The sequence below is a fragment of the Artibeus jamaicensis genome, unplaced genomic scaffold, assembly GCF_021234435.1.
Source record: "Artibeus jamaicensis isolate MK-2021 breed Jamaican fruit bat unplaced genomic scaffold, CSHL_Jam_final scaffold_614, whole genome shotgun sequence".
Lineage (NCBI taxonomy): Eukaryota > Metazoa > Chordata > Mammalia > Chiroptera > Phyllostomidae > Artibeus > Artibeus jamaicensis.
Genome location: NW_026522050.1, coordinates 7,261,969 through 7,274,736, shown reverse-complemented (window position 1 = coordinate 7,274,736; position 12,768 = coordinate 7,261,969). Strand labels below are relative to the sequence as shown.

General features: G+C 37.0%; 2 protein-coding genes across 2 annotated transcripts; both read right to left on the bottom strand.

Moving 5' to 3' along the window:
* Positions 1 to 1,563: 1,563 nt before the first annotated feature.
* On the bottom strand, positions 1,564 to 2,502 carry LOC119064001 (olfactory receptor 1052-like). Its single transcript, XM_037165582.2, has one exon. The coding sequence runs from the start codon at positions 2,500 to 2,502 to the stop codon at positions 1,564 to 1,566; it is 939 nt and encodes a 312-aa protein (XP_037021477.2).
* Positions 2,503 to 11,515: 9,013 nt separating this feature from the next.
* On the bottom strand, positions 11,516 to 12,541 carry LOC128626489 (olfactory receptor 8U9-like). Its single transcript, XM_053659054.1, is given in 1 exon segment — positions 11,516 to 12,541. A coding segment is annotated over 1 exon segment (1,026 nt).
* Between the last annotated feature and the right edge of the window lie 227 nt (positions 12,542 to 12,768).

Sequence of the window (12,768 nt, the reverse complement as noted above, 5' to 3'; positions counted from 1 at the left end):
ACGTTTAACAAATGTACATTAAACACAATTTATACATTAAAGGAAGGTGTGTGTGTGTGTAAAGAGAAAAGGACCTAAATGAAGAGAAGTCTATTATTCTGTCCTTCATGGAGAAGAAAAGTGAGCCTCCAGGTTTTTTAATAAAATGGCAACCTTAGAATTAAATGAACATTCTGAGAACCTGAGATTATAAAAGGTGTTTTATACCAGTATTAACAGTTATTCAATAATAGTGTAAACAACAGGTACAATCACGTTAAGTTATTAAAATAGATCTTAGCATTACTTAACATCAAACCACTAAGCAATGAGCACTGTTAAATTGTATTTAGCCTAAGGTTTCAGTTTATTTCACAGATTGAAAGAACCAATTTAAGTCATTACAACTGGAATACTAATGTAAATAACAATTGGCTGTTTGTTTTTTCCATAGAACATAAATTTTTGTTAATAACTATTCAAATTAAACTATATCAATTGGGAATTTCACATTTTTAAAAAAGTTAATTAGTATGCTATCAACATGTTGTAAAGGGAGATAATGTACACACATGAAGCACACTTTATACATTAAGGAGATAGAGGCTATTAGAGAAGGTAAGGTACTAGACCCCCAAGCGTCATTCATGCAGTTTCTGTACAGTTGTCAAAAGCATGTATCTGTTCTCCAGAGTGAGGGCAAGAAGGCAAATCCACAGTCTTTTGTGAAGGCTGTGATGTGCCATTTAAATCTAGAGCTGCTGATCCTGCTGACCCCTGGGGTAGAGTGATCAGAAACAGAGGATCTGAGAAGTGGTCTACATGATATGATCTGTGTCCCTGATACTTACTCAGCCTTGGGCAAAGAAGAAGTACTAGTGGATTCAGTGTAAAATGAACATCTAGAGTAAAACTAAACACAGTGATTTTCTTTTTCATTCACCACGGCTGCTTTTTACACCTGTCTTGCAGAGGACACACCTTTATTCATTCAATAAATGTTTTTGAATGGCATCCTGAAAATGAACATTGTAAATAACAAAGTAGAAATACTGGTGAACAAGACAAACAAGAGTCTTGCATTTATGGGACTTTAAGCTAAGGCAGAATTATTATTTATTCTTATTCATTTATTTACTACTAATTACTTCGAAGTGTTAATGATGGGAAATTTATAGGATGATACAAGCACATAGAAATAAGAAAATGAAAGCTAACTTAAACTATTAAAACTCCATTCTGGCTCAGCAAGTTTATTAAAATCATTGCTTAAAAAAATGGAATTTTAAACATGGAGGAAGATGGCACTATGACCATATCACTCTGGGATATATATACTCATGAAGAGAGCAGAGTAGTACACAAAGATCCTCTTTGAAAAACAGTTGAGTAAACCTATTACTACTTTTCCTTAGTTCAAAGACATAAAGGTTCATAATGACTATTCTCTACATTCAATTTACACACAAAGGTGGGTAAGGAAATATCCAGAATTATATTTGTGAGACTACAGAAAACTGTGCCATGTCCATAAACATTAGTTGTCAACATCTATAAATACAACCTTTGTGATGGAACACACTTTCACCCAATACATAATTTAGTGCCAAATGCTTTTTTCAGGGCACCTTTCACATCCTTGTTCCTCAAACTGTAGATCAGTGGGTTTAACATGGGGATGACAACTGCATAGAAAAGAGAGGTCACTTTGTCTGTGTCCATGGAGTAACTTGAACTAGGTTGGAAATACATGAAAAACAGTGTCCCATAAAATATAGCCACAGCAGTTAAGTGGGAAGCACAGGTAGAGAAGGCATTGTGTCTTCCTGCACCCGACTTCATGCGAAGGATGGTAGTTATGATGTAGATGTAGGAGAGGAGGACAATGATGACATTGCACCCGACAACACAACTACAGGAAACAGTCAATGTTATTTCAGTGGTGGTTGTGTCTGAGGTGGAGAGGGCTAGTAATTGTGGGAAGTCACAGAAAAAGTGATTGATAATATTGGAATTGCAAAATGAAAATAGAGTTGTGAAATAGGTAAAGATGGTGGTATCCATGAAACCTACAGTGTAGGCAGTGGCCACCAGCTGGATGCACACTCTCCTGGACATGATAACTGAATATAGAAGTGGATTACAAATGGCTACATAACGGTCATATGCCATGACAGACAGCATGAAACATTCCACGGCCACAAAGGCACCAAAAAAGAACATCTGAACCACGCATAAATTATATGCAATCTTCTTTTGCTCAGATAAGAAATCAGCCAGCATCTTGGGAGAGACAGAGGAGGAGTAGCAGACATCACAGAAAGACAAATTGCTCAGGAAATAATACATGGGTGTGTGGAGTCGAGGATCTATGCTGATCAGCAGGATCATCCCTAGGTTGGCAATCACAGTGATGCCATAAACCAACAGGAAGAGCACAAAGAGCCCCTGCTGCACATCCTGCCTGCCAGAGAGTCCTAAGAGTATGAAGTCAGTAAACACAGTGCAGTTCTCAATGTCCATCACTCAGGTCTGGAAATCGCTGGTTGTGGAGGAAGGAAATGCAAGTGCAGGGCAAAATCATCTGAGTGTCTAAGCAGTTAAGCTGGTGGTTCCTTCTATTTGTCAGTTGTTACAACTCTCCAAAACTCTTGGTCTGAACTCATCTAATTATATGTGCTTGTAAAGATATTTTTAATTCATTTCAAACTGAAAATATTTATAAAATATGTAAAAGTACAGATAAGAGAGTAAAAACAAAAAAATGCCCAACCACTTTCATAAATAATACTCACATTTTATTCTTTCTTGTCATTTATGAATGTCTTTAAAATAATGAGATTGATAAAAGTAAGTAAATATTTGTATAATATGTCTTTCCCTCCATTAGCTTTATAATATGCTTTCTGTCAAATAGAGATAAAAAGCTAAAGAAATCTAAAATGGAAATGAGAAAACCACAGTTAAAACCTGTACCTCTTCCAGATAACAGATTTCTTTGTTGCCTGCAGTCTGTCTGCCAGAGGGTTCAGCACACTCCCCTCAGTGACCTAGTTTATAAAAACATGGCTGTGTGTGGACCTGGGTGCTGGTCTCTTAGGAACAAGTGACAGGTATAATAAGATGTTCCATCATCTGTTATTCCCCACAGGCTGGGTAATTGAGAAAGAAACATGGGCCTTTTTAAAACGCAGCTTTTTCCCCCTCCCTACCTCATGCCTAATATTATACTTACTTAGCAATGGTACAGTGACTACACTGAGCACTCTTTACTTCCAGCTCACCAAATTTTATGCAGGTATATTTTTTCTATCTCATATTCCACAAAAAAAAACCACTCACATCACACACAAACACACACATATACAAAGTCATTAAACATTTTTACAAAATAATGATTTTTGGAAATACAGAAAAAACTGACTATCATCATAGTGCTTAGGGAAAATTAAATTTTGTTGTCTCATCAGATTTTTATATTCAAACAAAAATTACATCAGAATAAACACAGCTTATATACAAATACTTAATCTGATAATGTCAATGCAAACTTTATTACATTAATTTATTTGTTCTTCTTTTCTGGTATCCTGTAAGTTTATAGAGAATCTTTAGATGATAAAATTTTAATATGAGTATAATTATACATACAGAATTTATCATAGCTAAGTTCTTCTTTAAAATAAATCCTACGAAATTAACTTTAAGGGCATATAAATGTAAATAAAGTCAATTTGGCCTTTTCATCAGAGTGAGATGTTTTATGATATGTAATAATCACCATATATTATCATATATGTTATGTTACATACATCCTGAGTTGTTTCTAAGAAACTCATTATTTGATACAAAAATGAAAAAAAAAGGTAATAAGTAAACTAGAGTCTTTTAGATATTTTTACTAAATTCATCAAAGTTCCCCAAAATAAGTGTTCATTCAATGTTTGGTAAAATTCACCTGTGAAGCCATCTGGTCCAGGACTTCTGTTTGTTGGAAGTTTTTTGATTATTGCTTCAATTTCTAGTTGTAATCTGTCTATTCAGATTCTCTGATTCTTCCCAATTCTGTTTTGAAAGATTGTATGTTTCTAGGAATGTATCTATTTCCTCCTATTTGTCCAATTTGTTAGCATATAGTTGTTTATACTATTTTCTTACAACCATTTGTATTTTTTTGGTATGCAAAAGAGGAGTATCTCATGCACTGTTGGTGAGCCTGCAGATTGGTGCAGTCACATAGAAAGCAGCATAGAGTTAACTAAATAACTAAAAAGAAAATTGCTTTATGACCAAGCAATTCCATTTCTGGGAGTTTATGCTTGGTAATGGCACCAAAGGAAATGAGCTTCCCTAATCCCCCCTGTTCCTGGAAACAATATTAGAAGTGGCAATACCATAAAAGTCTGAGAGGAGAACATAGTCAGAAAAATCTCAGATATTCCAAGCAGAAATATTTTCACCTATATCTCCCCTAGACCAAGGGACATAAAAGAAAGAATACACCAATGGGACCTCATCAAATGAAGAGCTTCTGCACAGCTAAAGGAAGCAGCAAAATGTAAATGGAACCTACCATATGGGAGAATGCATTTACAAATGATACCTTGGACAAGGCTTTGATCTCCAAAACATATAAAGAACTCACAGGACGCCACTCCAGGAAGAAAGACAACACAGTTAAAAAAATGAAGATCACATGGAAGGTTAGCAACAGGGGAGTGGGAGAAGAAGGGGGGAGAAAGTACAGAAAATAAGTAGCATAGATGGTAGGTAGAAAATAGATAGGGGGGAAGGCAACAATAGTAGGGGAAATATAGAATCTAAAGAACTTGACACACGTGATCATTTACTAAAGGGGAAAATGGTGGGGTGGGGGTGTGCAGCGTGGAGGGGAATGAAGGGGGGAAAAAGAACAACTGTAATGGCATAATCAATAAAATATATTTTAAAAAAGAAAGTAAAAAAAATGAGCAAAGAACATGAACAGAGAATTCTCCAAAGAGAACATTGAGAAAGCCCAAAGACACATGAACGGACACTAGCCATTCGAGACATGCAAATTAAAACCACAATGAGATATCACTCCACACCAGTCAGAATGGCCAGTATAACCAATCAACAAACAAGTGCTGGTGAGTTTGTGGAGAAAAGGAAACCCTAGTGTGCTGTTGCTGGGAATGCACCCTGGAAAACACTAAGGATTTCCTCAGGAAACAAAAAATGGGACTGCCTTTTGGCTCAGCAATTCCATGCTGGGATTATGCACTTAGAATCCTGAAACATCAACTCAAAAGAACCTAGACACCCCAACATTCATAGCAACACAACTGGCAATAGCCAAGTACTGGAAACAACCTAAATGCCAGGAGTAAATGAGTGGATAAAAAAATTATGGTACAATTACCCAATGGAATACTGTGCAGCAGAAAGAAAGAAGGAGCTCCTACTCTTTGAAATAGCATGGATGGATCTGAAGAGCATTATGCTAAGTGAAATAAGCCAGGAGTTGAAAGACAAATACCATATGGTCTCACCTACAAGTGGAACTCAATCAACGAAACAAACAGGCAAGCAAAATATAACCAACAGCATTGAAATAAAAAACAAACTGTCAGTAACCAGAGGAAAGAGGAGAGAGGAATAATGGAGTAAAATAGGGGAAGTGTCATCAATGAACATAAACACATAAAGGACACATGGGCAAAGTCAAAGTGTGGTAGGATTGAGGGTGGGAGGAGGGGATGGGGGATGTGGGCTGACGTAGTGGGAGAAAATGGAGACAACTGTAGTTGAACATCAATTTAAAAAGAAAGTGCTCATATTATGAATAACACATATTTACTTCAAAATAGAGTAATCATTTGTGAGCAAAGTGACATATTATCACAGAAATATTCCTTAAAATTCCCTCAATTATTTTCCAAGAATATACTGGACTTTATTGTAGACATGGCAGCACTGGAACTAAACCTTTTACAACAATAAATTTATAAAGTTTCTTAGAATCTAGTGGTGCATATATAGATTTGCATTCTGGGTAACCTTTTTGATATATAATGTACACTATATTTCTTAAATGATAAGTATATAGCTAGATAAATTTAAAATAAATACCCTTGTGATGAAGACAGAACATCAAATAGAAAACTACCAGAATCATCAAAGCCATCCATTTGAGGTTATCCTTTTTAAAAAATATTTTGATTTGTTTTTAGAGAGAAGGAAAAGAAGGGAGTAAAAGAGGGAGGGAAACATCATTATGAGAGGAAAACAGCAGTTCATTGCCTCTTGTATACGTCCCGACAGGAGACTGAACCTGGAGCTCAGGCCTGGGTCATGATTAGGAATCAAACTGGTGACATTTCATTTTGCATATGCCACACAAGAAACTGAGCCACACAGGTCAGGGCACTAGAAATCCTCTTAAGTCACTAGTCTCTTAATCCAAAGGAATAATTACATTCTTTAATATTATCACTGTAGAATAGTTTTGAAGTGAGCACAAGCAGACACCTAAAGCATGTGCTCCTGTAGGCAGTTATACAGTTGCTCACATTGTTACTTTCAGTTGCAAACATGGATCCCATTGGTGTACAACATTCTTTAGTAGAACTGTATCATTGTTTATTGATCTACTTTAACGTGCATGGTAGGCCCTGAGTTGTTTTCTCTTTTGTTAGTACCAATAATTTTAGTGTGAACACTCTTGTAAAAAACTTTCATAGACACAAACACCCATTTAGGTTGTATATAAAGCCAGGAGTTGAAAATGTGTGTGTGTGTCTGCATATAAAATTTAGATTTATTAAATACCATCACACAGTTCTCCATGAAGTCTGCCAATCCACCTGGCCATAACACACTACCCTTCTGTGGGTGCCTTGTTGAACATCCTCACAATAAGTAACAGGATCTTTTCCTTTAATTATGGCCCTTATTTAGAGTATTTGATATTCCTGACAACTAACAAAGTTGAATGTTCCCTTTTATAAAGTGTTTCCCAGTGAAAATACAGAATGGAAGGCCTGTTAAGTAGACCAGCTTGATGGTGGTGGGACTCCTGCATCCCAAACTCTCTGCTATCACTGCCACTTCCAGTTCATGTCTGGTTGGCTTACAGCTGTAATGTGTTGCATTGGTATGAGTGTATTCCCAGCCATCTGCCATTGTCTCAGTCATGCTCAATGGGTATGTGCAGTGATAGATTCATGTTAATGTAATCCAGGATGCAGTACCTTCAATAGATAATTAAGATTATTCAGTTTTAGTCCCTCATTTGACTGAGTAGAACCTGAGGTTCAAAGAGAAAGAGTGGTTTGTTGAAGGTCACAGGTAGAATGAGATTGGAAGAGCCACTCTGACTGAATATTGTTGTCATTGCCTCCGCAGTTCAGAGTGTGTTTCTACAGAAGATGTCAAGCTCCGTTGAGTATGCTGCCTCTTCTTATGGAGCCACACACTTATTGATATCAAGAGAATTATTTCAGTTTTTACTTAACAAATTTTGATAACCAGATTTTTACCACACATAGCTATTTGCTTGGATTATTATACAAAGACACTAACTGTCATCCCTGGTAGTGCTTGTGCTTGGAGATATTAATGCCTGAGCAAAAATAAAGAGCTATGGTTAAGAATTTGACATATAACACTGACTGATTATGCAAAAATTACTGAAGGAGACTATGTTCAGGAGCTAGAGATGGGAAGAGGAACTTACAGATGCTGGGATGACAGTGTGGTTGTCTTCTTGGGAATGAACCCAACTGAAGTTAGGACTGTAAGTTGAAAGAAGGTATACGAGTCATGCCTGGAAAAAGTCCAGCCACTGTTAATATAAAGTGAACAGTTTGTGCCACACTGATGTAGTTGTCAACCACAGAGAGTGGAATAAAACTCGCCTGTGTGAACAATGAACACTTCCTGCACTAGTCAGTGGGGGAAGTAGATGCCATTGAGTGAGCATGTGTGCTGTGTGCCATCACATTCAAAATGACTGAGTGAGTAGAGCAAGGAATCTGCATCAAATTTTATGTTAAGCTGAACATTCCTGTGGAAACCGTTGGGATGATTCCAAAGGCTGCAACTATGGGCAACTGGTGAGTGGTAGCTTCATCACACAATGTGCCCACTAGTGCATCATGTCTCCTGCAGGTTTTTTGACTAAACGTCTGATCATTCAGGCAACTAAGACACCTCCAGCCCAGATTTGACACCCTGGGATTTGTAGACTTTCCCAAAGGCTATAGACTAAAATCAGCATTGAAATGGAAGATTTTTAGACCCTCAAAAAGATTGAAAAAATATCACAGTGCAGATGATGGCTATTGGGAGAACTGTGTGAGGTCCCAAGGTACCTACTTTGATGGAGACTGAGATGCTTTGTCTTTGTTATTGCCCAATGTTTCTTATATCTTGTGACTTCTTAAAAAAAGTCTCTATTTTTCATATTCCATGGCTAGATACCTTCTGGACAGACCTTGTACACCTCAGGTGAGTTTGAGTAGAGGGAGAGAGGATGGAGTAGTGAGGAAAGCCTTCGGATAGTGAAAAGGTATGTTGGTTTATACCTTTACTGCAAGAAGAGCTATCTTTCCAAAACTGGACTATGTAGATCAGTGGTGAGGTAGGGCTGTGGCCAAAGTGGGGTTTCAATAGGGAAGAATAAAATGGTGACCTATGAGTGAAGAGAATCAAATGCTTTTTTTCTAAATACTGAACAGAAAAAGTCCAGAGTACATGAGTTCATTGTAATAGATGAATATTGGTTCCTTTGTAGCTAATTGTGCCATGATAACCATAGTCCTTGGGATAGGGACAAGCAGAACAGCATGGCATGAGGTACTCTGGGATTAAGGATCTGAAGTCATTTCTTGGCAGTGTGGGGTTTGGGATTAGACTAATAGAGTGGGTCCAGGTATTTGTGCTGCACGTGGGAATGGTGTGGTCAGCATGGGTGGCCATGATAAAACCTCTACTCAGTTCTAAGAGTAAAGATAGGGTCAGGCTATACGAGTTCTTAGGTGGATGGCAGAGAGCCCCACAATCTCTGAGGCTAGGATGCACACAGGAATCTGACCATGGGGTGAGAAGGCTCTACTGCAGATGAGGGTGGATCCTGGAGACTTCACTTCCTGACATGAGGCCAGCAAGGACACAGTGTCTCCTTTCAGCACCAGGGCTTTAGCTCCTGATGAGCAGATGGTTGGCTCTGTATGATCTTAGAAACTCTCTTCAAGATTCATAAATGTTTGATTATCTATCTATCTATCTATCTATCTATATTCCTCCTTTTAATATATATATTAAATCTATAATAAAGGGATGAGGAAACTTAGGCTTAACAGGATTAAGTTCTCTAGGGTTACACAGATAACAAGAAAATAATTTTTTCTCCTCTTTTTCTTTTTATTGACTTTACTGGAGACAGGAAAGGATTTGAAAAAACTTGCATTCAGGTGTGTCACTTCAAAGTCCGTTCTTATCCTAGCCTTTCTCTCATTTGAACATTCTCTTAAAATGAAAAGAAGAGACAAACAGGAACAATGACTTTACTTGCTGAGTATATGTAAAAGCTATTATTTTACCATTTTAAAAATATATATAATTGAAATGGGATATTTTTTACCTAAACATATATATGAATCATGACCATCCAATCCAAATTTATACAAAATAAAGAGATTACATTTCACAGATATGAATACATTTATGTTTCATAAATGTATGTTTTTAATAAAATAATAGAGAGTGGGAGGGGTTTGGACAATGAACAGAGGTTCTGATGAGTTAAATATTCTATGAACAGCAATTAAATTATTTGGCATTATAAAAGACAAGAGGTAAGAGTAATGTTACTTTTGTCTTAAAACTCTCTCCAATCACTAATTGATGGCAAGTTACCTGCTGAAAATCACATGCATTTAGTGTCCTGTTTTATTCTATCATGCTTGGAAGCACATGACACTCAGCATTTTCCATACACCATAGGCATACCTAATATTAGGGATGAGGACATGAATGGGAAACCTTCTATCACCCAGTACCCTGTCCTTCTGGAATCAGAAAACTATGTCTCCTTGCTCCCTTCCTGAGAACACATAAAACAACATAAAACAAAATAATCACTCATAAGAATCACTCATTAGAAACATAATCAAAATTGTGTTTTGTTTTTCACAGCTGGTAATTGTTAATTGACTGCAAGGAGAACAACACAAGCAATTAATTTAACTAAGCTACTGGAATAGCAATGACATACTCAGAAATGACCACTATTAAAGTTGTGTGTAAAACATGGTTCCAGTTTATTTCAGAGATAAAGAGACAACAAATATAAAATTATTACAAATGGAATTCTACTATTTTTCCATTGAACACATACGTTTGTTTATAACTATGCCTTTACAATTCAGCCTGTATCAGTTGGGCAATTCATTTTTTAAAATTTTGTTTTAACTAGAATGTGTTCACATCAAGATGCAGGTTTCTTTTCCAGTGACCTTGAGGAGGTCCCGGTGTTATTAAGCCCAACTTCCATTCATACATTTCTGTGCATTTGTTGATAGGTTCATGTCTGTTCTCCACATTGAGGACAAGAAGGGAAATTCATAGCCTGAAGTGAATACTCTGAGGTGCAGGATGAATCTACAGCTCCTGATTCTCTGGATATTTGTTAATAAATTGGGGGCAGAATGATGAGGAATAGAGGATCCAGGTAGTTCTCTGTATGGGATCCCTGTCCCTGAAACTTATTCATACTAGGCTGAAAGAAAGAAGAACTGATGAACTTTGTCTAAGATGAACATACTAGCATAAAATACAAAATTGAAGGGAGCTTCGTATTTTTTAGAAAAATTACAAAGTCTCTTTACTGCTTCAGTTTTGCAGAGGACATTATTCATTGATTCAACAAAAAACATCCTGAAACAACGGCATTGTCAGTAGTCAGATATAAATGTTTCTGAACAAGAATGGAAAGAATCATGCATGAATGAAATTTTCAGTTCAGGCCAAAGGTTTTTTTTTATTATTCTTATTTACTTATTTACTACTTGTAAGTGTTATGATGCAATATTTATAGAGTGAGACAATTACATAGGAAAAAGACAAAAAAACCCATTTTAATCCATGAACTCCCCCTAAATGAGCAAGTTTATTATGCCCATTGTTTAAAAACATGGAACCTTGGAAGGGTGAGCTGAATTGGCATTGGTAGAGGGGTTGCTCACCCCATGATGTCTCACTGGGACTCACCTGTAAATAGACACGGAAGGGACAAAATCCTCCTTGAAAAACAGTGAAGTTTACCTATTACTACTCTCCCTTAGGTTAGCTAGGGGAGAAGATTATGATCAGTAATAATTATTCCCTATGTTTAATTGAGACACAATGATAAATAAAGGAAAATACTTACCACTGGACCGTGGTGAGTCAATAATAATGAATATCAAACTCCTGAATGAATTAAGACTAATAATGACTGGTCCCTAAGTTTAATTTAGACACAATGATAAGTAATGAAAAATACTTATCATCAGGCACTGGTGAACCCATAAAAATGCATATCCAATACCCAAACTATAGCTCTCAGGATCTTCAAATAAACACTACAGGTGAAAATGTGGCTTCAATCAGAACATAATTTAGAGTCAACTGCTTTTTTCAGAGTGTTTTTCACATCCTTATTCCTCAAACTGTAGATCAGCGGATTTAACATGGGAATGACAACTGTGTAGAAAACAGAGGCTACTTTGTCTGTGTCCATGGAGTGACTTGAGCTGGGTTGGAAATACATGAAGAGGAGTGTCCCATAAAACATAGCCACAGTGATTAAATGGGAGGCACAGGTAGAGAAGGCTTTGTGTCTGCCCTTGGCTGATTTCATCCTAAGGATGGTGATTACAATGTAGCTGTAGGAGAGGAGGACAGTAACAATACTGAACCCTAGAACACAGCTACTGTAAGTGAACATCACTATCTCATTGATGGTTGTGTCTGAGGTGGAGAGGGCAAGTAAGGGTGGGAAGTCACAGAAAAAGTGATTGATGACATTGGAATTGCAGAATGACAACCAAATTGGGCAATAAGTAAAGATTGCAGAATATTCCAGACTTTGGATGTATACAATAGTCATTAGCTGGGTACAAACTCTTCCAGACATGGCTGTTGTATACAAAAGTGGATTACAAATTGCTACATAACGGTCATATGCCATAACAGACAGCATGACACATTCCACATCTGCAAAGGTACCAAAAACAAACATCTGTACAGCACATAAATTATATGCAATCTTCTTTTGCTGAGATAAGAAATCAGCCAGCATTTTGGGGGACACAGTGGAGGAATAGCAGACATCACTGAATGACAGATTGCTCAAGAAATAATACATGTGGAGCTAGGGGTCCATGTTGATCAGCAGGATCATGCCTAGGTTGGTGATCACAGTGATGCCATAAACCAGCAGGAAGAGCACAAAGAGCCCCTGCTGCACATCCCGCCTGCCAGAGAGTCCTAAGAGTATGAAGTCTGTAAACACGGTGCAGTTTTCAAAGGCCATGATTTATGTCTGGAAATTCCCCAGTTGTGAAAGAAGAAAATGGATGTGCAGTGTTAACATCATCTATCTTATTAGTTAAATTGCTGATTTTTTCTATTTTCAGTAACTAGAAAAAGCAATAAACATTGGTAGAACTCCATGAGAGAATGTGATTCCTTACAAATTCACAGGGCCTGAAGATTTATAACTTTCTTTTATCAAAGTACTTCAGAATCAGTGGAAAGGAT